Source organism: Balaenoptera physalus, assembly GCF_965194825.1.
Source record: "Balaenoptera physalus genome assembly, chromosome: 12".
Taxonomy (NCBI): Eukaryota; Metazoa; Chordata; class Mammalia; order Artiodactyla; family Balaenopteridae; genus Balaenoptera; species Balaenoptera physalus.
The window spans coordinates 94565443-94591803 of NC_138897.1; the positions used below are offsets into that span (position 1 = coordinate 94565443).

The 26361-nt window shown below is 43.0% G+C and overlaps 1 protein-coding gene across 1 annotated transcript in view; it reads right to left on the minus strand.

Moving 5' to 3' along the window:
• TMEM132D (transmembrane protein 132D) overlaps nt 1-25353 on the minus strand; it is a 690149-nt gene extending 664796 nt beyond the window's left edge. Inside the window, exon 1 of the mRNA XM_082418220.1 lies at nt 24863-25353. Coding sequence (XP_082274346.1) covers nt 24863-24941 — 79 coding nt within the window. The 5' untranslated portion in view covers nt 24942-25353. The remainder of the gene's footprint in view (nt 1-24862) is intronic.
• Between the last annotated feature and the right edge of the window lie 1008 nt (nt 25354-26361).

The window sequence follows — 26361 nt, forward strand, 5'->3', positions numbered from 1 at the left end:
CCCGTATCACTGCCCCACAGCACCTGTGCCTCAGAGTCAAAATCACCTGGGAAGCTTTTAGAACTAGACCCTTGTCTGGGTCCCACCACAAATCAAATAAATCAGAATCTCTGGGTCTGTATTTTTAAAAAGTTTTTGCCTAAGATGCAGAGAATGGGAGAAAAGGACTGCTCTCCTCCTAACAATAACAACAGTAACAAAAACGCTGGATACACTACAGACTAATAAGAGTTTCACAAACACATCAAAGAGCTGAGGTTGCAGAGAAACCAAATAGCCTGAAATCCAAGAAAAGAGAGGTTCCTTCAAAGTGACAAGAGACACGGGCTCACCTGTGCCAGAGCTTGGGCAGAAGAGACTCCAGGTGCCGTGCAGGTGGCTTCTGGTATTCAAGGTGGACAACCTCATGGCCAGATGGGGGATCTTGGCAAAGAGATGGAAACTTAGAAAATGCCAGACGGGAATGTTAGAAATAACATAATAATGAAAAGCCCGCAGTCAGAGATGAAGAATATCTTCAGTGGGCTTATTCGTAGGCTAAACATGGCTAAGGGAAGACTCAATGATAGGAAAACAGGTCAAAAGAAGTTACTGAAACTGCAACACGACGAGAAAAAAAAGAAGAGTGAGAAAACAGAGCATCTAGGACCTGAGGGACAACGTGAAAAAGTCCAGCATATGTGTAATTGGAATCACAAGAGGAGAGAGAGAGACAAGAAGGAAATACCTGAAAACAGAACAAGTGCTATTCCCCAAAATAATGAAAGCTATCAAACCACAGACCAAGAAGCTCAGAGAATCCCAACCAGGATAAATAAATGCAGAAGAGCACATGTTGACACATCTTATCCAAACTGCTGAAAAAGAAAGATACAGAGAAAGAGAAAACTTTGAGGGCAGCCCAAGAAAAAAGACACATTACAAACAGAAAAACAAAGATAAGGATTTCAGTAGACTTCTTCTCAGAAGCTATAAAAGCCAGGAGACAGCAAAGTAACATCTTTAAGTAAATACTTTCAGAACCAAAAGTAAAGGTTTTTCAGAAAAGTGAAAACCAGGAATGCATCACCATCAGATCTCTGATATGAGGTTCTTCAGGAAGAAGGAATATATTACCAGACAGAAACTTGGGTCTACACAAAGAAACGAAGACTTCTGGAAATGGTTAAAATGTAGGTAGATATAAAATCCATTTTTTTCTTATTTACAGTTGTTCTAAAAGATGACTGACTGTATAAGGCAAAAACAATAATAGGAAAAAGCATAAAAAATGCCTGACCCATGATAGAAACTAAATATTCATTTCCTTCCCCCATTTTGTTTTTTCCAGTAAAGAAAATATGTTAAAAAAATAACAGTAATAACTATATACTGTGGGTTTATAGCATGTGTAAAAATAAAAAAATGACATTAATAAAACAAAGTGGGACAGAGGAAGTGTAAATATACTATCTGGAGGTTCTTACACTATATGTGAAGTGGTGTAATATTCTTGGGAAATTAGATGGTAGTGAATTAAAAGTCTGTATTCAAAACTCTAGGGCACTTACTGCAGTGATTTTAAAAAGGTACAAGTGAGAATTCCCTGGTGGTCCAGTGGTTGCGACTCCTCGATCTCACTGCTGAGGGCCCAGGTTCAGTCCCTGGTCGGGGAACTAGGATCCCACAGGCCACACAGTGTGATCAAAAAAAAAAAAAAAAAAAGGGTACAAGTAATAACCCAATAGTAGAGATAAAATAGAATTATAAGTAATGTTCAATTAACTAAAAAACAGTCAAAGGGGTACACAGGGAACAGAAAGAATATCATACAACTAGGAAGATGGTAGATTTTAACCTAATCGGATATGAAATTATATGACACGTAAATTGTCTAAACACACCAATTAAAAAACAGATTGTTGGAGTGGATATAAAACAACAACCAGTTATATGCTATCTAGAAGACACACTGTAAATATAAAGACATTAACTGGTCAAAATTTTTTAAATACGGAAAATAGACCATGCAATTACTACCAAAAAAAACTGAAGGAACTATATTAATGTAAGAAAAAATAGACTTCCAAATAAGCAATAATACAAGGGGGAAAAAAAGAGGTATTATATGCTCATAAAGGGATCAATTCATCTGCAATATGTAACAATCCTAAATGTGTTTGCACCTAACAACAGAACTCCAAAATACATGAAGCAGAAACTCACAAAACTAATAGGAGAAACAGAAAAATCCGTAATTATAATTGGAGAGGTCAACACTCACTAATGGAAGGAACATGTAAACAGAAAGTCAGTAAGGATATAGAATATTTGGACAACACTATCAATATAACATTCACTTCAAGAACACAAGGAGTAGTTAGCAAGATAGACCATATTGTGAAACATAAAAAATACTCAAAAATATAAATGAATTAACATCCTACAAAGTATATTCTCTGAACAAAATGGAAATAAACTAGAAATCCATAACAGAAAGGTATCCAGAAAATCCTCAAATATTTTAAAAGTAAACAACAAACTCCTAAATAACATACGGGTCAAACAGGAAGTCACAAGGGAAATTATGAAAAAACTATATAAATTGCATGAAAATAAAAGTATAACATAAAAGTTTGAGAGACAGAGGTAAAACAGTGCCCAGAGGAAAATCTGTAGCATTAGATGCTTGTATGAGAAAAGAAGAAATGTCTGAAAAAATGATCCAAGCTTCAATGTGAAGAGACCAGATAAAGAGGAGAAAATTAAACACCTGAAGCTGCGAAAGGAAATAATAAAGATTAGAGCAGAAATCAATAAACATGAAAAAAGAAAACAATAGAGAAATATAAAATTGAAAGCTGTTTCTTTGAAAAGACTAGCCAGACTGACCAAGAAAAAAGAGAAAAGAACATGCAACTAATTGCAGGAATGAAATAGGTGGCATCACTACAGATCTCAAGGCATGAAAAGACTAGTAAAGGAATATTACCAACATTATTTCCATAAATTCAACAATTTAGATAAGCCAGACCAATTCATAAAAAACACAACTACCAAAACTTACTCAATATAATTTGAATAGCCCTAACACTATTAAATTGAATCTGTAATTTAAAAGCTTCTGAAAAAAATATCCAAACAGAGGCAGTTTCATCAGAAAATTTAAACCAAACATTTAAAGAAGTACTAGCACTGCATTTATAGTCTCCTCCAGAAAACAGAATAGGAGGGAACACTCTACGTTTCCCTTTATGAAACTGGTATTACCCTAATACAGAAACTAGACAAAGATAGTACATAAAAGAAAACTACAGAAAATAACTTAGATACAAAAGCCCCACACAAAATATCAGCAAATCAAATACAGCAATGCATTGAAAATTATACCATGACTAAGTTGGGTTTGTACAAGGAATACAAAGTGAGTCAATACTTGGAAATCAACGTAACCCACAATATCAACAGACCGAGAAAGATCATACGCTTGTGGCAATTGATGCAATGAAAGGATTAGACAAAGTTCAACATCCATTTATGATAAAATCTGCCCATAAATTAGGAACAGAGCAGAACTTCATCTCCATATTTTTATGAAACCTACATATTTCATAAACATATATATGCATCTACAAGAAGCCTACATCATAGTTAATGGTGAAAGACTGAATGTCTTTCTCCTAAGACTGGAAACAAGGCAAGGATGCAAACGCTCCCCACTTTTACTCAACATCATACTGGAATTTCTAGCCAGTGCAAAGGGAACGAAGGGAAAGGCATATAGATTGAAAAGTAGGCAATGAAACTATATTCACAAATGACGATTGTCCATAAAATGTCACCAAGAGTCCACCCAAAAAAAGCTACTAAAATAAATTAGGATAAAAGGTCAATATATAAAAATTGATTTTATTCTGTATATTTGCAATAAATTCACATTTTAAAAAGAATACTATTCACAAATAGCACCCGAAAACCTGGAACACTTCGGTGTAAATCTAAAACGTTTGTGTGGCATCTGTATTCTGCAAACTATAAAACAGTGATGATAAAAATCAAAGAAAGCCTAAATAGTCAGATGTACCATGTTCGGGAATTAGAGAGTTCATTATTATTAAGATAGCAGTTCTCATTATTATGAAGGTGTATTTTCTGCACTTTCAGTGCAATCCCAATCAAAATCCCAGCAGAATCTTTTTTCAGAAATCGAGAAGCCAGTTCCAAAATGTATATTGTAAATCAAAGGCTAGAATAGCCAAAACGTCTTTGAAAAAGAACAAAATTGTATGATTCCCATTACCTGATTTCAAGATTTATTTTAAAGAGCAGTAATCAAGACAGAGTGGTATTGGTAAAAGGATAAACACATAAATCAGGGGAAGAAGACAGACTCCAGAACATGCCTACCATACCCAGTCAAATGATCTTGACAAAAATATGAAGCCAATTTAAGAGAGAAATAACAGTCTATAACAATAAAATATGCTAGAACAATTGAGCAGTCATATGTAAAAATCTAAAACTTGACCCATACATTGCAACATATACAAAAATTAACCCAAAAGAATCATAGACCTCAGTGTAAAACCTAAAACTATTAAACTTATTAGAAAAAAAAACAAGGGAAAAGCTTTGTGACCTTTCTTTTGGCAAAGATTTCTAAGATGACAAAAGCAATTCCATTAAAAAATAATTAGACTTCATCAAAATAAAAAGGTCTGCTCTGCCAAACATCTGTTAAAAGACATGACATGCTATAAACTAAGAAAAAAAAATTCAAATCACATATATAGTAAGAGACTTGTATACAAGGTATACAAACAATTCTCAAAACTGAATGACCCAAATTAGTTGCCCATTTTAAAATAGAAAGAATTTGATCAGATACTTGACCCAAAAAAAAGATACACAGACAGCAAATAAGCCACTAAAAACTGCTCAACATCATTAGTGATTAGGGAAATGCAAATTAAAATCACCATGAGAAACCATTACATGTGTATTAGGCTAAAATAAAATCGCAACGTGAAAACAAATGTTGGCAAGGATGCAGAACAGCTGGAACGTTACACAGTGCTGGTACAAATGGTTCAACCATTTTGCAAAACAGTCTGGCAGTGTCTTATAATGTTAAACATGCAGGTTCCACATTGCCCAGCAATCTCATCCCCAGGCATTTGCGCACAAAGAAATGAAAACATAGACTGACACCAAAATGTGTCCACAACCGCGTATGGTAGCTTTATTCATAATAGGCAAAACTATTAGCCACTCTGGCGTCTGTCACCTGGCGACGGATAAACAAACTGTGGTACATCCATACCATGGCATACTACTCAGCAGAAATGAACTCCTGACACATCTGTAACAGATAAGAACAAACCTGGCTCCACATTGGATCTTTTCTAAACTTTGTGCTCTGTTGCCTGTGCTGAGTCACGCTGGCTCTGCACCTTTTGTAAAAGAATGTTGCCTTTAGCCTGAAATATACAAAATAGCCCTTTTTCAAGGCTCTACCTCCCAGGCTTGACCTTTAAAGGTACAACACTTTATATTCATAGAGATACAAAGTTGCAAAAAAGAAAATAACAATTGTCAGTGTTGAAGGTTTACAGGAACATAGTGATCAGACCTGCACGGTCAGATGCAAGAACAAAGGATTACCACATCCCCTCCAGGTCTGGCCAGCACCAGGAAGTCTGAAACAGCCAGCCACACCTCGTCCCTTTTTAGAGGACAAATGTTGGCCAAGATGTGGAGAAAAGGGAACCCTCCTGCACTGTTAGTGGGAAGATAAATTGGTGCAGCCACTATGGAGAACAGTATGGGAGGTTTCTCAAAAAAACTAACAAGGGAACTACCATATGATCCAGCAATTCTACTCCTGGGTATATATCTGAAAACAACAAAAACACTAATTCTAAAAGATACATGTACCCCAATGTTCACAGCAGCACTACTTACAGCAGCCAAAATATAGAAGCAACCTAAATGTCCATCAACAGATGAAAGGATAAATAAGATGTAGTATATATATACATGACTACTCAGCCATTAAAAAAAAAAGAATGAAATTTTGCCATTTGCAGCAACGTGGATGGACTTGGCATTATGCTAAGCGAAATAAGTCAGAGAAAGACAAACACCGTATGATGTCACTTATACGTGGAATCTTAAAAACACAGCAAAATAGTGAAAATAACAAAAAAGAAGCAGACTCACAGATACAGGGAACAAACTAGTGGTTACCAGTGGAGAGGCAATATAGGGGTTGGAGAGCAAGAGGTACAAACTATTAGGTATAAAATAAGCTACGAGGATATATTGTACGACATGGGGAATATAGCCAATATTTTACAGTAACTATAAATGGAGCATAACCTTCAAAAATTGTGAATCACTATATTGTACACCTATAACTGATATAATATTGTACAGCAACTGTACTTCAATAAAAAAATAAAGTTTATTGAGATTTTATGAAAAAATTTTTAATTTAGATTTTAAAATTTAATTTAAAAAAAATGTTTTTTAAAAGAGGAAGCCTGATTTCTAACTGGGGTATGATGGTTCCTTGGGACCCCCATCTTCTCTGCCTGCTGGCTTTCTGAATGAAGTCACTATTCTTCACCCCAACACTTCATCTCTCGATTTGTCCCATCGTATGGGAGCAGTACTAGCCTAGACTCGGTAACATCTCCAACAGCCTGGAAGAATATGAAATGCACTGGGCTAAGTGAAAGTTACATAAGGTATGGTAACCTGTATATAAGATTTGGTACCATGCATATAACATTCTGGAAAAAGCAAAACTTTAGTGACAGGAGACAGATCCATGGTGGCCAAGGGATGAGGGTAGAGGGAGGGACTAGCTCTGAAAGGGTAGGAGAAAACTTTGAGGGGTGATAGAAATGTTCCCTGTCTTGAGTGTGGCAGTGGTTACAAGACTATATGCATTTGTCGAAATTCACAGAACTGTACAAAAAGGTGAACTGTACACCAGGCAAATTTACCTCAATTAACCTGACACTCACCCGCCCCACCAAATACCTTCTCACGAGATTCCAGTGTGCAGCCAGCGTTCAGAATCCCTGCTTTACTTCTCCACATGGACAGATGTTTTCCCTTGACAGCTTTGCTTCATGGTTCTCAGCCTTGATTTCACACCAGAATCAATTGGGGGGGAATCTCTCAAAATCCCCAACGCCTGGATGTCACCCTAGGATATTCCGATTTCCTTGGGCAATGGAATGTTGGAAAACTTGACAGGTGATTCTAACATGTAACCCAGGCTGAAAACTACCATTCGAAAGACAATGCTGTTCCAAGAGAATGCTCCTCTCACTCTGGAGAGAAAACTTCTAAAACTATGTACCCACTCGCACACTTAAGAACCGATATCTAATATTTTTCATCAGAGTTTCAACAGTTGCTAAGGATAAAGTTTCCTGTGTATTGTACACCTTGACATTTAAAATGAAACTGTTACATCACTTTTAAATGCATCCATTGAAATATAAATAACAGAATGACTTGACACCTACCTTCAACCATTTATAAAATCTTTAAAAAATCTTCTTTAACAATGGAAATCTTATACTGTTCCTTTTTCCCCTAAACTCACATTTCCATTCTGGTTCCCATACAGAATTTTATCCTAATGTAATATACCTTTTTTTAATTGAAGTATAGTTGATTTACAATGTTGTGTTAGTTTCAGGTGTACAGCAAAATGATTCATATATATATAGATATATATCGGTATACATATATAGATGATAGATTCTTTTTCAGATTCTTTTCCATTATGGGTTAGTACAAGATATTGAGTATAATTCCCTATGTCCTTGTTGTGTATCTACTTGATACACAGTAGTGTGTACACATGTTAATCCCAAACTCCTAATTTATCCCCCCACCCACTTTCCCCTTTGGTAACCATAAGTTTGTTTTCTATGTCTGGGTTGATTCCTGTTTTCCATATAAGCTGTTTAAATGAAGAGACCAACAAGGTATTAATCTCTAAAATATACAAACAGCTCATAGAGCTCAATATCAAAAAAAAAAAAAAAAACCAACCCGATCAAAAAATGATCTAAATAGACATTTCTTCAAAGAAGACATACAGATGGCCAAGAGGCACATGAAAAGCTGTTCAACATTGCTAATTATTAAAGAAATGCAAATCAAAACCACAATGAGGAATCACCTCACACCGGTCAAAATGGCCATCATCAAAAAGTCTACAAATAACAAATGCCTGAGAGGGTGTGGAGAAAATGGAACCCTCCTACACTGTTGGTGGGAAGGTAAGTTGGTGCAGCCACTATGGAGAACAGTATGGAGGTTCCTTAAAGAACTAAAAATAGAGTTGCCATATGATCCTGCAATCCCACTCCTGGGCATATATCCAGAGAAAACCATAATTCGAAAAGATACATGCACGCCAATGTTCACTGCAGCACTACTGACAATAGCCAAGACATGGAAGTATCCTAACGTAATGTACTTTTAATCTTGAGAATAATGTACCCATCATCCTATTACACTTTCCTACAACAAAAATATAGGTGTGTCTATACTGAACTTGAATTTTTTTGTTTCTCTTACTGTAAGATTCTCAGTATTCAAAAGCTTCATCAAGTTGGCATTGTTACAATTATATTATGACACAGCATAAATACATTACACATTTTGATAAATTAAAAAATAAAAAGTACTTCTTTTCTTGTAAATGTACCTCTTAATGAGCTATGGGGGGGAGTGTTATGCTGCTTTGATTAAATTTGTAATTAATAACTGTACCTGGGGGACTGTGGAGGCTTTAACACCTGGGAGAAATGAATCATACAGAGCAAGACGCTAGATGGATGAGAGGTACCTTTCTATTGTAAATTCAAAGAAGGGGTGTGTGTGTGTGACAGAGAGACAGAGAGAGGAAGAGACAAGATGCACGGGGTAATTGTAAATTAACTTAGAGGGATCAAGTTTCAGAGCAAATACACACAGAAGCTGAGGATTTGTAAATGCATTTCTTTTCAAATATCTCCACTTACATACCCCTCAGAAGGGCTTTGCATGACCCCTCCATTCAAATATTCCAGTGTCAAGGGCACTCCTCCAAATAAAGAAATCATGTAAAAACAAAGTAGTTAACAAAATCAAGCAATTCCTGGAAACTAAAAGTAAATATTATCCAGCAGAGATTGTCAATTCACACAGCCCCAGGGCCCAGCGAAACAACATAAATGAGTGAAGCTCTGCGGATTCCAGAAACACTGGGATTCCACTCCAGAGCTCATTTCCGCACATTTGCCAGGCACCCAAACCCAGGGCACCAGTTCTCTAGTGGTCCAAGCCCAGGGGTAATGTAACTAGGAAAGAAAAGAAAAGACGATGGACCCAGTGCAGAGCGTCTGGTGGTGACAGCAGCTCTCCTGCCGGGAACCATTGTTGACATGCAGAAGCATCAGGGCCGCTCACCATGGAAAAGCAGCAGGAAAACCCAGGCTCTTAGGAAAATCTGCTGATCTCAAAATAATGACAAGACATTCACCGCGAAAGCCACACAGAACGTATTTACAGGCCACGTGTACCACCTGACACCATCTGTCAATCAAAAGCCACACCCCTGACATCCAACTACAGGAAGAAATCCGAAGGCTTTTAAAAAAGATATTCAATATCTTTAAGTTAACCTTAAAAATGCATTCGAATACACAGTAGGTGCAGACAAATACTGTTTGATTCCACCTATACGAGGTACCTAGAATAGCCAAACTCACAGAGTCAGAAAGTACACTGGTAGATTCCAGAGGTGGGGAGGTGGGGAGGGGCACGAGGGGTGGGGATGGGGAATAGGGAGTCAGTGTTTAATGGGGACAGAACTTCAGTTTAGGAAGGTGAAAAATTTGGGGACTTCCCTGGTGGCGCAGTGGTTAAGAATCCTCCTGCCAATGCAGGGGACACGGGATCGAGCCCTGGTCCGGGAAGATCCCACATGCCACGGAGCAACTAAGCCCGTGCGCCACAACTACTGAACCCGCGAGCCACAACTGCTGAGCCCGCGAGCCACAACTACGAGCCCGCACACCTAGAGCCCGTGCTCCGCAAGGAAGAGTAGCCCCTGCTCTCTGCAACTAGAGAAAGCCCACGCACAGCAACGAACACCCAATGCAGACAAAAAAAAAAAAAAAAAATTCAGGTGGATGACGGTGAGAGTTGCACAACAATGTGAATGTACTTATTGCCACTGAACTGTACAGTTAAATATGGTTAAAATAGTATGTTTTATATTATGTGACTTTTGACCACAACAAAAAAAGTCTTTTTTAAAAAAGATTCTTGTAATAACGTATAATGGAAGAGAATGTAATAAAATAATATGTATTTATATATTTACATATATATGTATAATTGAATCACTTTGCTGTACACCTGAAACTAACACAACATTGTAAATCAACTATAATTCAATAAACATTTTTTTAAAGGATTTTTTTCTTCCTTATCAGTTGAAGGCATATGGCACCCTACTGCTTTATTTGCTTTGCATCCTTTAGAATCACAAGGCTTACTTTTAAATTCCAATCATTAAAAAATAGTATAAATGTCCTTTCCCTAACAAAAATCTCTTTACCACATCCAAAATAATTCTGGAGAAATTACTTTAGGATAGTTAAAAGGTGACATTTGGCACAAATGTACACTGCAAGCTTTGGTCCTTCCCAAAATGTAAATATTAGATTATCTATAATACCAGAATATCCTGGAAACTGTTCTTCCACATTGTGTTAAGGTTACATTTATCTGAAGTACAGGCAAAACCCAACTCCCTAATGTGTATTGCCTAGTTAAGGAATTCAGCAGAACACTCGATTTATGAGGACCAGATACGTAGAAATTAAAGGGAACAGTCAGAACTCAATGGTAAGCTGCTTTTACACTTCTGTACACCAAAATCACTGTTTTCCCTCCTTTTGTTGACACAGTTCCCTTGAAAATGTAAATATTATCATTTAAGCTTTTCTTTCTCCTTTTCAATAGAATTCTCAGTTGTTTCACTGATCTCACATTTCAAAATATTGAATGCTTGTAAAACAAGCAATTGTGTGTTTTGATGTTTGCTTTTAACAGCCCATAATGCAAATATTTATTCACAACAGTAATTTCCATTGTGCATAGTTTTTACATCTAATTAAGGACTCTGAAAAATTACAATCATTCAAACAAAAGCATACAGTGCATTTAAACAAACATCAAAGGATAAAGTAACTTCTCCGAGAGGGGACAATTCTATACTGGGAGTTGTCGTCTGGGCAAGAATACAAAATTCTCTTTAAGGTTACATATGTGAATATTTTCATATTAGGGTGGAAATGAAAATGACACTGAGAGTGGAATATTGCTATTTATATCAAGCCTCCAGCATCCATCTCTCTACTTTTGGTAAAAGTATTCTGAATTATTTTGCATAAACTGCCTCTCATTTTCTTATCGGGTGGTCTAGGTGGGTTCCTACTCCAGGCTCCAAAGGGGAGCTTATTGGCTAAACTTGAGCCAATCAGCCTGCACCTATCCCGTCCTTCTGTGCTCAGTCACTGATTCAGAAGACTCACAGAGCAATGTGGACCTTTAAGAGGCAGGTCCAGAACTTTGATGGAACTGCTGAGAGATATGCTCTATTTACTGAATTTAGGGTAAAGAGGTGTAATTCTGAGCTGGGGAAGCATCTTGCTTAAATGAAGGACAGTGTGCATTACAACAGAACCAATACAGTTAAAGAGAAGCAAAGAGAGTCTAGGTCCCTTTGGCATCACATGAGCACCTGGATCAAGCCTTGCCTGATGTCAATCACCCCCAAGAGACTGTTAATGTTTACCAAGCAAATATTGGGTCAGCCAAAAAGTTACACCCGAATGAACTTTTGGGCCAGCCCAATACATTCTCCTCTACATTTCCCAGTCCTCCCTGCAGTTAGACGGAGGCCCTGTTTCTAATGCTGGTCAATGGGATGTGGGTACAATGAAGCCATTTCCAAATGTGGACTTTAAATGCATCCCACGTAATCCCCTAGGTCCTCTCATCCCCTACTGTCTATGTGTTCAAAATGGCATAACTACAAAGTCAAAGAGGGTCAACTAGACTCTAACCAAACAAGAAATAAACCTTCGTCAAATTAAGCCACAGAGACATGGGTTTTTACTCATCTATATATTACATATGTAATATATATATATATGTATGTGTAATGTATGTATGTATGTTTTATATATATATGTGTGTGTGTGTGTGTATATATACATATATATATATATTACAACAGAGCTTACCCATCATACTAGCCCATCCTCACTAATGTATCCCTTAGGCAATTTTAGATTTTTTGTTTTGTACCTGCACCCAAAATACGTCTAGTTATTCATCACTAGAAAGTATTTCCTTAAATAAATCCAACTCAGGCAGAATTCTCCCATCCAATCCATGGCTTCTTGGGGAAGCCATGCACTCTGCTTCCTAGTCCAAAATAGGAGTCTCAGCTGAAGACCTGCTCTGATTTCTTCCTTCACAGCATGTGTTAAAGGTTGACTGAGGAGAGTAATCTAGAGGCCTTTGGGAGGATAAAACGGGTACCTCCTCTTGAGAGCCTCCAGTTCAGAGAAACCCAAGGAATACTTTCAAATCCTAGAAGACTGTCTAGAAAAATCAAAACTGAATCAGCCACTAATTGAGCACATGTTCACCAACACCATGACCAGCAACATGAGAAACACACAGTAAGGGTCCTTGTTTCCTTCCCACAGTCCTCTTGGGAAGAGAAAAGTTACACAGATGAGATATTTTAACATGACTTTTTGCAAGGTCGCTGAAATCAATTTTAACAAGATGAGAGTTTCTTTGGATACCGAAGACTGGCACATTTCACACCAATTGAGGGTCTCTTCTGGTGTGCCTTCCTGAACTGAAGAGGCTGGTGTCCTGACAGCAAGGTGGGCAGGGATCTCTTGATTCTTGGGTTCCAGATCTGTCTTGGGTGCCACTGAACAGATGCACCCAATCTGAAACCCAGAGAGAGACAATGAGCAAGGAGAGGCAGCAGCTACACGAGATCAGTCCTTCTTGCAGAGGGCAGAAGAGTGCTTGGTTCGGTGGGGACCGCCCTGAGGGAGGGTAGCACTGGATCCTACGGGCGCTGAAAGGAAGGCAACGGTGATAGCAGGATCTGGGCCAGAACAGGAGATACTGTGGTTGGGGGTTTCTGCTGTTCCTCCCCCAGCCTGGGTCCCTGGTGTGCACGGCGGGTCTCTACACCCCCCTCACACAATTCAGGAAATCCATCTCTGCCAGAGCAGATTCTGTGGTCAGCAACTGAGAACCTTGGCCGACAAAGAAAAAGCAAAGACCACAGAAAAGATCTCTTAAGGGTTCTAAGGGGAAGTCAAGGCTGCCATTCCTTCCTCTCTCCGCTTAATCAAACACGTGTCCATACCTGTATTCGTTGGCTTACCCGAGACACGTAGGAGTTCACGTCTCAGTCTCCAGCACTTCGAGGGCAGAGTTGATTTCATATTCATTGACACATCCTCAGAGCCTATCTCACTGTGTTTGCAACTTGCCCTCAACAAACTAATTGTTGGATAAATAGATCAAAGCTCTTGGTGCTTAGTACGGGTGAAAGTCCCTGTGGCAGACAAAGTATGAGAACTAGGTCAATCTCAGGGCTGAACTTGAAGAATTTTTGCTGTATTTAAGCAGCAGGGGCCCTTTTAATTCTATCAACGTCACAGAATCAAGGAATTCAGGTTGGTTGGTTTGTTTTTTTTAATAAATTTATTTTATTTATTTTTGGTTGCGTTCGGTCTTCGTTGCTGTGCATGAGTTTTCTCTAGTTGCAGCAAGGGGGGGGCTACTCTTCGTTGCAGTGCACGGGCTTCTCATCGCGGTGGCTTCTCTTGTTCCGGAGCACGGGCTCTAGGCACGCGGGCTTCAGGAGTTGTGGCACGTGGGCTCAGTAGTTGTGGCTCGTGGGCTCTAGGGCGCAGGCTCAGTAGTTGTGGCGCACAGGCTTCATTAGTTGTGGCCCGCGGGCTCTAGAGCACAGGCTCAGTAGTTGCGGTGCACGGGCTCCAGTAGTTGTGGCACGTGCGCTCAGCAGTTGTGGCCCGCAGGCTCTAGAGCACAGGCTCAGTAGTTGCGGTGCACGGGCTCCAGTAGTTATGGCACGTGGGCTCAGCAGTTGTGGCGCGCAGGCTCTAGAGCGCAGGCTCAGTAGTTGTGGCTCACGGGCTTAGTATGCTCCACAGCATGTGGGATCTTCCCAGAGCAGGGCTCGATCCCGTGTCCCCTGCACTGGCGGGCGGATTCTTAACCACTGCGCCACCAGGGAAGCCCCAGAATTCAGGTTTAAATGTCCACCTGTTGTTTTGATTCTGTTCTATAACAGTGTTTCCCAAACAGCATGTCCTGGAGAGATTTCATCTTCCCAGGTCACTAAATCACATCCTTCGCACTGAATTTGTAAACGCATTTTCATCTTCCCTCACAACCTTGAAGCTGCAGGCTCTTTACCTCCACACCATCTGCTGACCGGACTCCTACTCACACAGCATCCCCAGGAGTACCCACTGTAAACCATTCTGCATCTGCCCGCCGGCCACACACTGTATGACCTCACCCGCTCCAACTGCACAGCCTTCAAGAGGCCAGGCATCGCAGGGCCCCGGACCGCACTTGCAGGAAAACAGCTTCGGGGCCTTGGAAGCCGCCACATCCTCGATGTGACTCTCTCCATGACACATTCTGAATACTTTTCGGGGCCACCAAGGCACTCCGCAAAGATTGTGGGGTACAGCAGACACCCCCAGTGCCATCGCTAAGGGCATCAAGGTTCAACAAGACAGATGCTTTCACGTATCGCTAACACCTGTACAAAAAGGTAAGCCTGTCTGGAAAAGAGCTTGTCAACAAAAGCTCTACCCCATACTCTTTGGCCTGCCTGGTAATTAATAAATAACTGCGACTCTCTTTAAGAAAGTAACTCAAAGCAAAAATTATGCACATGTCATGGACATATATACACTACCAAATGTAAAATAGGTAACTAGTGGGAAGCAGCCGCATAGCACAGGGAGATCAGCTCGGTGCTTTGTGACCACCTAGAGGGATGGGATGGGGAGGGTGGGAGGGAGGGAGATGCAAGAGGGAAGAGAAATGGGAACATATTGTATATGTATAACTGATTCACTTTGTTATAAAGCAGAAGCTAACACACCATTGTAAGGCAATTATACTTCAATAAAGATGTTAAAAAAAAAAAAAATTATGCACAAAGATAATTATTTCCTCATAATAGCAGAAAACTATAAATTATATAATTGTGCAACAAGAGCTGAAAATTTTCAGCTATGGCGCAGACATTAAAAATATATCCCTGATACATTTTTAAAACATGAGGAAATGCTTATATAAACATTATGAACTCAAAAAAGTCAAAAACCAATTAGTGTCCCAGAGACAGTGTGAACACAACTGCTTTAAAAATTCATAGAAAAACAACTAGAATGAAAGACATCAAACTGTTGAGGTAGTCATCTTCGGGTAGTGAGATTATTTATTTTTACCTCTCCCTCATGTCAGGATTACTTTGAAGTAGCTTACAAAAAATAAATGCACTGGGATAGAAGAAGTAAGTAAGGAAGCAGACAAGAGAGACAGAAGAAGGAAAATAAAATAAAGCCAAGGATGAAGCTGAGTCACAAGATGTGTCTCTTAAATTCCTAGACTTATAAATAGCAAAGTTGGCTCAGAGACTCCTAGGAGTTCAAGCAAAGACAGACACTTGGAAATTCACTTAGAAAATTCACGGTGTTCATAGGATAAAGTGTAAACTCTTTCTCAGGATAAACACAGCTTTTTTTTTTTTTTTTTCCTGGTACTAAGGCCTGAGAAGTATTTCTTAGAAAAGGAACTTGGGAAAGAAACAGTTTTTGTTTGTTTGTTTGTTTTTCTAATTTTATTTATTTTTTATACAGCAGGTTCTTATTAGTATTCTATTTTATACGTATTAGTGTATATATGTCAATCAAAATCTCCCAATTCATCTGATAAAGTCCTTAAATATCCCTCCACTCTGTCTTTGCACACGTCCCTCTCAAGCTCCTGGCTGCTGTCCTTCCCCAGCTGGCATTTATGGCCCCAAGTTCAGCAGGCTGCACTATCCACTTATCTCAAGTGTTGGGCTGTTCTAACTTCAGACCTTTCCCAGAGCAATTCTGCCACACAGCATTCCTTGCTCTCTTGTGAACCTGCTCCTCTAAGGAAAGAGCATTCCATCTGTTGTCACAGCCAGTCTCTGATACAGACGCCCACCATGGAGGGGCTGGGACGGGGTCCTGGGACATGAACCTGCAGACAGTGCTCAAGGTCGACACCAGCCATCGGACACCATCAGGCACCTACGAACCGCCAAGGCTCAGTGCCACCCAGGCGTGTTTGCCCAGGGTGTTGACAAGGGTGCTGGAGTGAATGCAAACTCGGTCCCCTGCTTCAGAGAGCAAGAAACACACGTGTCTTCCTTTTTATGGGATGGAACTTCGTTTCTATTTGGATTCCCCATTTCACCCAGTAGCCAAACAATATCCCCCACCTCCAATTATTACAGAGATCACGTGTAAATTCTGAAAGATTCAAAGTGCCCGCGACAACCAGGAGGGTTCACTTCAACGACAGACTTTGCCATTGGTCCAAGTGGCATCCGGTCTCCTGCGGTCAGTCCAGGCAGACCACAGAGAGGCCTCCGTGATCTTGACCTCAAGGCCGCCTCAGGCTGATTGGGCTTCCTTCCGCCATGTCTGCTCCAGCTTCCTCGGCTGATCTGGAAAATATTCTGCCACTCTCAGCACCTCGCTGGAGCTCACTGCCCAATCACTGCACACAAACATGCCTTCTGCTTTTTACAGCAGGTTCTCTTCCTCTATGAATCTCCAAATGTATTTAGAAAACCTAACTTACATTGCTCTAACTCATCCTTGGAGTGAAGTGACACAGAGCATCTCAAAAGCACTCTGGCATCTGAGCTAACCTCTAAATCCTCCTTCCCTCTCCCCCCGTGAAAAAATATTTACTGAGGTGAAGAAGGAGAGGGTGTGCCAAGAAAACACATGCCCATGAACATATGTTTTTCCAAATCTTTTGTCTTTTGCTGGAAATCTAAAGTCAGGAACCTGGCTTTTCTGTCCTGGGCTTTCTGCTGTAGCAAGAGGCAGTGGTTGCCATGTTTCACCTGCTAAAGAGATGAGACTTAGAGGCTGATGAGGATTAAGGGCAGGCAGAGAACTGGCGACATCAACATCGGTTTTGATATCAAAATCTTTTCCTGCCACAATGTCCTAAGAGATTGTGTCCAGAACCTTGAGAACCTCAGCGAGTTATAACTTAAGCATCTCCCCACCTACCAACATGGCTTTCCCGACCAAACACACAAACAAAAACAGCAACAACAAAAGTGAAGTCTGACTGCCACCTTCTTTACTTAGTGAGTCTGCTCAGCGATTCTCCCATAAACATAAAAAGATACTATTTTTCACATGAGAAAAATAACCAATGTCGCTAACGGCTAAAAACTCTTTGTGACTGCCTGTCTTTTCAAATGTATATCGAAATCTCATTTCTAGGCTTTATAGTTCAGAGAAAGAGAGAGAGAAAAGTTTTTATTCCCTTTCAACTGTTTCAAATATATTTCTTAACCTTGGTTACTGCTGTCCTGTCATGACAATATGTACTTAATCTCTTTTTGAATATATGTCACAAATCTTTTTACTTTAAGTTCAAGGGCCTTCCTCCCCTATAGATTAATTTCTGGAAGCTGATGGGACAGACATCTTGGGTGATAGGTCTGTATAAAAGGGACCCTTTGAACCTCCTACACTGTTGGTGGGAATGTAAGTTGGTGCAGCCACTATGAAAAACAGTGTGGAGGTTCCTCAGAAAAATAAAAATAGAATTACCATATAACCCAGCAATTCCACTCCTGGGCATATACCTGGACAAAACTATAATTCAAAAAGATACATGCACCCCTGTGTTCATTGTAGCACTATTCACAATAGCCAAGACATGGAAACAACCTAAATGTCCATCAACAGATGAATGGATAAAGAAGATGTGGTACATATACACAATGGAATATTACTCAGCCATAAAAAAGAACAAAATAATGCCATTTGCAGTAACGTGGATGCAACTAGACATTACCAAACTAAGTGAAGTCAGAAAAAGAAAGACAAATACCATATGATATCACTTATATGTGGAATCTAAAATATGGCACAAATGAATCTATCTACAAAACAGAAACAGACTCACAGACATCGAGAACAGACTTGTGGTTGCCAAGGGGGAAAGGTGGGGGAGCGATGGATTAGGAACTTGGGATTAGCAGATACAAACTACTACATATAAAATAGATGAACAACAAGGTCTCACTACTGTATAGCACAGGGAACTATATTCAGTATCCTGTGATAAACCATAATGGAAAAGAATATAAAATAAAGAATGTCTATATGTGTATAACTGAGTCACTTTGCTGTACAGCAGAGATTGGCATAACATTGTAAACCAACTATACTTCAATTAAAAAAATAATAGATTTTTTTAAAAATCAGTACTCCGACACTTAAAACATTAATAAATAAAATCTAAAAAGAAGCCAAATCTTGAAAAAAAATAATAAATTAAAAAGTTGACCGAAAAAATTAATTAAAAAAATAAATAAAAGGGACCCTTAAAACTGAGGTTGCTGGGTGATCCTCTTAATTCTTCCTAGATTTTTTTTAAAGTAGATTTTAAAAAATAAATGACGAAGTGATACAGGAATATCCTGAGTCTTTGGTCTCATGTCACGACAAATCCACGCTGGATTCCTGTGATCACCACTCACTTCTGCTGGCGCCTCCACAATAATCTCCCCGTAATTCATTCAAGCTTGTTGTCTGGCATCAGAAGTCAAACTCACCAATCCATATGTTCACACAACCCAACATTCTCCTTTTGGAAACAGGGAAAATATTCGTCTGCCTTCATGCTACATGCTCCTTCTTCGTTCTTTACAGTTTTACTAAAAAGCTACCCAGACTTTCAGTCCCGGTGAAACAGAGGTCACGTCAGTCTCCCCTCCCCCAGGGCCCACGCGTGTTAGCGAAGCGGATGAATGATGGGATGCTGGGATTCAGAGAGGAGAGCCGAAGACGCTTCAGCATCCTGGCCTAGGAGACAACCACACAATTTCACATCCTCAGATCACCCCCTCCACCTCTGTAACAGCCTTGGGATTAAAATCCATGTTTTAGTTCCTGTTAGGTATCATTCCCGATTGCTGTTGGAAAAATGAAGGCTGGGAAAATTAAGAAACAGGGCATTCACTTATTCATTCCTTCAACAAACAATGAGCCACATCCAAGGCTCAGAGCTGAAACTCCACGGAAACCCCTCTGCACTCAAACTTCAGCACGTCAGGCCCCACATGTAATTTTCGCCTGACAAATGGACTCATTTTTAGTTATTATATACAATCACGAGCAGAATGTAAAATGGTTAACGGTGTGGGCTGAGGCATCGGAATTCAGACTGTGACACTTCAGTTGTAAGAGCCTGGACAAGTTACTTCTCTGAGTTTCCATTTCTGTATCTATAAAATGGGGTGAATAAAATCTAACCCATTGGGTTTATCTGCAAATTCACAAAAAACACTTTCAGCAATCACTCAGTGCAGTGCCTGGCATACAATTTTAAATTACTTTAAAATTCGCTGTTATTATTATCGACAAAAGTATTTCCTGCAACACTCTGAACTACTGGGGGGAAAAAAAAACAGCATCAAACCATTTTACTGCTGTGCAAAGCTTCTTTCAGCAATAGTCTACAGTCTTAAGGATACTTAAAAATTTATTGAGCCCTTGCAGGGTCCAAAGCACTAAACTCAATACTGAAGAGAAATCAAGGGGAGAAAAATACACAGAGGCCGCCTCTAGAGGTACTTAAAATTTAGGAGAGGAGACAGAAAATGGTTTTAGAATGTGTCACCCCCGTAGAAGGCTGAAAAGTGCCTCCCCACCCTCACCAAAAGATATCTGCGCCCAAATCCCTTGAACCTGTGAATGTCACCTTATTTGGGGGAAGAGAGGGGGAGAGGGGTCTTTGCAGGTGTGATTAACCTAAGACGGAAGATGATCCGGATTATTCCGGTGGTCCCTAAATGCAACCACGTGAGTCCTTACGTAAGAGGGAGGCGACGGGAGGTTTTAGACACAGAAGAGAAGGAGCCATGAGGACAGACCCAAGAGAGATGGGAAGACACTACCTTGAAGTGATGTTGCCAGAAGGTAAAGACTGCCGGCAACCATGAGGCGCTGGCACGATTCTCCCCTAAAAGTCTCCTGCCAACACCTTGATTTGGGCCCAGGGACACTGATTTTGGACTACTGGCCTCCAGAACTACGTGAGAATGAAGTTCTGCTGTTTTAAGTCACCATGTTTGCGGTCATGTGTTAAGGCAGCCACAGGAAATTTACAGACTCTCTGATTAAAATCCATCCGTACCCTCCTTCTACTCCTCAGCAGTGCCTGGGAAGGGGCGACCCCAGAATTCATCCCCCGCCTGGACCATTCTGAGAGTGAAAGAAGCTGCTATTACTAGCCTCACCAGGACGCCATGGGCAACTGGTGCTGGTCCAGGTGAAACAGGACGTGCCACGGATACCCCCACACCCTACCTGACCGCTGCCCATCTCTAGTTCACTTCCCACCCTGTCCTTTCATGCAGTACCACAAGCTCCACGGCTCTCTCTCCCGGCCACACTGGCCCTCTGGAGTCCCCGTACGCGTCTGCACCCTCCCACTCACATGCCCCCTCCCTGTAAACACCAACCCATCCCTCAGAGGCTCTAAGTCCAATGCCAGCACACCTGCGCTCAGAGATGCTTGCCCTGTCCCTCTAGCACATCGCAGTTGAAAGTCTACATTCCTTTACATAATATTTTTATACAATGTATAATTACATTTTTATGTAATTAACATCTTTCTCTATGTCCTCTATAAACTACCAGTTCTGGCAGAACAGTAACCGTATCTGTGTGGGTTTTTCTCACTACTGTAATCCTATGGCCAGCATGGCGTGGGGTATACAGTTGGTGCTCCAAAAGCAGTTATTGCGATAAAATAAGGAAGGAGAGGGGACCAAGAAAACCAGGAGAGGAGAGGAAGAGGGAACTGAACACCGAACTGGTGGGTCTTGAGCCCATGACTTAAAACCGTGGACGGTGTGTGCACTTTACAAGCTAGAGGAATGCCTGGCAGTGAACTATCCTGAATCGAGCGACACTTTAGTACCTTCCTAACCCTGTGTCCTCAGAACACCGGCAAAGAGCTCTTGCAGAATTCCATGCTCACTCAAAACCTGTGGCCTTTAGTATTTGTTGAATCATCAAATTTTATGGATTTATGGATGAAGGAATGGATGGATAGATGGATATACAAATGAAGGGATGGACGGATGGACGCATGGAAGGATATATGGATGGATACACAGATGGATGGCTAAAGACTGGTTGAATAAATGGGTGAATGGATAAATGGATAGATGAATTTAAAATATAGGGTAGCATAAGCTTCTGCAATAGGGTATTTTTGGAGTTTTTGTCTTGTTTTTCATTTTTTCTCGGCTTTCAGAGTTGAACTAAATTAAACAGATCTTAATACTTAGAATTCTAAATTCCTATGCCTATAAGTATTTTTTATAAGATCATATTCAGTACCTAACTTTTTAATTCAAGAGAAATGAAACTTCTTGGTCTCCCCATTTCCTCTCCTTTTAATTTTGAGTGTTTAAATGTAAGCAGTAAAGTTCAGTCTGTCTCTCTCTGTGTCTCTGTCTCTGTCTTGCTCTCTCTCCCTATCTCTCTCTCTCTCTCACACACCCCAACGCGCTCCCTCCTGGATACTTCTTCCTCCCCTGAGAGCCCGGACGAGGCGTCGCTGTGAACCAAAGCTCCTCCCAGGCCACAGCTGTGGGGGGATATTTCCTAAATAAGAGGTGATGCTCAGTCATCCAGATGCCTCACTTCTGACATAAGAGGGACGCTATCGAGGCGGAAACACTCTGCGCGAAGGTGCCCTCATGAAGCCACTGCCCAGGAGGCTGGCTGCACTCGGCCATGGGATGCAGGCAGAGCACGTGCCCAACACGGCCCAGGGACGGGGTCCATCACCGCAGCAGCTCCTCTGCCGGGATCCCAGACCTCTGAGTGTCTGCTTCTCAACAGCATTTGCAAGAGAACGTAACTCTGGGGGATGCAGGTCAGGGTCATCACAAGCAGCCTACATGGTGCCACCTTCCTGACTTTGTACTGAAAATCTGCCTGGCTCTTTGCCCATCTCTAGTCTCATTAATTTGTCTTTGGGCCCCTGTACTTTCCATGCCCTGCCCCCCACCCCCATGAAGCGAATAGCAACGTGTTAAAACACATCTGCAAGCTGGCACAGCTATAATCTTCATCAGGTTCCCCAGGAAGACTAGACTCTTAAACATAAAACACAAACTCTCAGACAACTTAGTATATAAGGCTGTTTTCCAGGAAAGGCTGGGACTGCACAACAGTGCTGGTAAAAACTTTTTGTTTCATAATAGAGTTCCCAGGTCCCAAGGGATAGAACTGCAAGCGATGAAACTTTATTTTTATTTGATTTGCAAGAGATCTATGAGGTTGCTCTATGACCAATCACTTCCTGCTCATAAAATTTAAACATATGGGTTCAAAGACGTTAGCCTGGTAATGAAAATGTGCACATCTGTTCCTTCAAGTCTTCATCTTTGGAAAGAGCTCAGGCAATGCAGTAAATATAAAAATATGCTGAAACACATCTTTAATATTTGGTAATAATCTCCACCCTTCCATCAGACCCAGACAAATTAGGCACTTTGGATGGTGTGTGTCTATGCGTATGTTTCCTTCCAATTAAAATTCTCTTAAATACAGTCCATCCTGGATTTCAAGCTTTTTTAGAACTTTCAGGTGGTCGGAGGATCTGAGAGGGGAAAGTGATGTGAACATATGGGAAAAAGAACTGAATGGTCCATGTATTTAGAATTCATATCTGCACCAGGAAATTTTCTACAACTGGAAGGTTTCAGGGCTGTGAAACTCAAACTGTGTCATAGGCTGGGCTTACAGCATCCTTCCACAAGCCGAGACCTCCACATCAGAGTTCCTCATGTTAAGGACATTTTCAGTGTCTCCACTTGAAAAGTTCCGAACTATCAGGGGAAATACGGTTCTCTTCAACCCTGCTCAGTCTAATAAAGGAATCAGTAACAGAACTATGTGTGTACCTAACCGAGGAAACATAATAGTTAGGTCATATTTACAAAGCTATTCTGTACCTTAATAAAACCTTGTTATTGCGGCATAAAAACAGAGAAGTCTATTCCTATTATCAAACCAAGCGACAACCAATAAAAAACATGCCTCGTAGCCACAGGCAAGTCTGCTGGGCTGTTGTTGCTGTGGATCTGGGGTTTTTTAACCTCACGTCTGCCCGGGGTGGATTCACTGAATTCATCGAGCTTTTCTTCCGTTTCTCGCGCACATCACAAATCCCCGAGGCGCTGGTCCTCAGAATTGTTCTAACTCATAATTACGAGACATGAGCCCATTATGACCGCACTTGAAAAGACAGCCAAGCAGGGTGGGCATAGGTCACCCTCTTCCTACATCACACCAGCACAAAAGCCGGCTATTGTCAGATCTAAAGCAATGTAACCTCAGTGATGCCTGAAGAGCTCAGAGAACAGAAAATTCCTGTAATTAAAAAGGCTCTGTACATGATAATTGGCTTTGAAGTTTCTGAGAGAGATCTCATCTCGAAAATCTTCTCAGGAAAAAACAACTCTGTTTACAGGGATTTGGGGACACACATGAGAGACTGCTAAAACGCTCCGCTTTGCTCCTTATACATTTCTCTGTAGGAAAGAGGCCCCTGTGGGGCCCACACAAATAAAGAGACCTGATCAGTAAGGAGAAAGAATGGCTGGTCCTTTCTACAACCTCCGGTGTGAATCGAATAATTTCCCTTCAAGGAATTCGTGTCCTGAGCTTCCAAACTTGCTGTGCCAATGACAGACTGGGATGGAGACAGATGAGGAGGCAAGCAGATGCGGAATCCCCGCCTTCCTCCCAGCTGCAAGTCAGGGGCTCCGCTGGGATAACGCAGGTGACAAGCAGGGTTTAAACTCCGCGTCCAACCTGCACGGATGCTGCCACCGGACAAACAGCCACAGAAGGCAAAGGGAGACAGACACCTCTCTTAGAGAAACGCAGGGCCACCGCTCCGGAGCTAGCCCCATGCCACAGGCACCGGAGCCCACGACGCACGCGACAGCACGCCCATACAGACGCGTGGTGCTCCGGCACGATTTCCTCACGGGTCCGTGCCAGTAGGAAAAGTCAAGCGCAAATTCCAGAACCTTTCCAGGAGATCCCTTCAGTCCCTTCCTCTGACAGCTTGCTCAGCCCTCCCAGTGCCCACCTCTCCTTTCAAGGTTCTCCACGGCCCCCTCCCAGAGTGGAACATGCGGTCGGGTGAACGAGGCTATTTTTCCGGCCCTGGCGGTCTCACTCAGGGCCTCCAGCCCCAGTCTTTCCGGGGAGGCACCTGCTACAAAGGGGCAGCGGGCAGGACCTCGGCCGCCGCACGCGCGCGCGTGTACACGCACAAACGCACACCCACACCCACTCTGCCGGCCGCCCCCATCCATGCACGCCCTCCCACACACTCACTCCCAGCAAAGTTCGTCCCGGGGCCCCAGGCGGCGGCGGCGTCCCCTTACCTTTGGAGAAGAGGGCGGCCAGGCTGACGAGCACGGGGGACCAATGGTGCCACAGCGTTCCCATCGTAGACGCGCACATCCCGGAGACCCGGAGCGCAGACCTGCGGCTCCCCGGCGCCGTCTGGGCGGTGAAGACACAGTCGCCAAGCGCTCGGAGGGCCGGAGCGGGCCGGGAGGGCGAGGGAGCGCCGGGCTAGGGGCGCGAGCGGCCGCGGCGCCCTGCGTCCTCCTCGCGCCCGTCCATGGCCTGCGGGAGGCGGCACCGCGCGCCGCTCCGGAGTTGCTCTCCCGAGTCCAGCGCGCGCGCAGGCAAACCCCACCTCCCTTTCACCCCCACCAGGATATTTTTACTTTCATCCACGCGGATTTGTTCCTTTCCGTTTACCCAGCGAGGACTGGCCCCCAGGTGGCCCCCAAAGGGCGCCTCCGGGAGCGCGGGGACGCGGGGCGGGCGCCTCCGGGTGGGCTAGCGGGCGACGGCGGGGCGGCGGGGCGGCGGCGTCCGGGGCGGAGGCGGCGCGGGGACCTCCGGCCGGGTGGCCGGACGCCCGGAGCGGCGCGGAGCGCCCGGGCGCACAGCCCCCATCCCGCCGGGGCGCGCGCCGGCGCCCAAAGTTTGGCGGGGCGCAGCCGCTGCCCGCGCCGCCCACTCCGGCCCGGCCCCGGCCCCGGCTCTGGCTCGAGGGGCCCTAGGCGCGCGGCGCGCACGGCCGGCTCCGGGGACGCGGGGCTGCCCCTGGCGCCGGAGGGAGGTGCGCCACCCGCGCGCGGAGGAGGACCCGCAGGCCCGGGAACCTCGCCGCCCGCGCGCCGCCCACGCTCCGCCGAGCCCGCCTCCGGCACGGACGTGCGCGCCACGGAGCCCCGTGCGGGCTAGGGGTCTGCCTTAAAAATTAGTCTTTTTTAAAGAAGCCCCACCCTTTCGGAGTGACAGCCGCGAGCCCCAATCCGCACAGCCAATCCCACCTCCCCGGGTCTGCCCCTCACCCACCCTCCCGGCCACCCCGCCCTGCGCGCGCGAGCGGGAGGGGGGCGCCTGGGAGGCGGGCGAGGACCGGGCGGGTTCCGCCCGCTCGGAGGAGGCGGGAGGGAGCTGCCCGCTTTCCCAACAGGTGTCAGGAAGGCCTTCTCTCGCTCTTCAGACCTCAAGCTAAGGGCAAGTCATACAGCCTGGGGGTTTCTAAGGCTCTCCGCCTGCCAGTGAATACAAAGATGCCTGTAGAGGCCCTCACCCCCGCGCCTCAATCTCTGGGTAGGAGGACCTCTGATTTGCCAGACGTCCTGAAGGTCATGCTGACCCCACCCCTATCCTGGAATGACCACCAAGTCAGTGATCCTAAAAGAATCCCGTCCTGACTCCCCGCTGGCCCATTTGGAGCTGGGAATGGGTCCATTAAGGGCCAACGCGGCCTTGAGAAGATAAGAGAGAAGTTCTTCATTTATCCTTCCTGAATCCCTAATTAAGACACCCCGGAAACCAAGGCCACAAAGCATCAGCG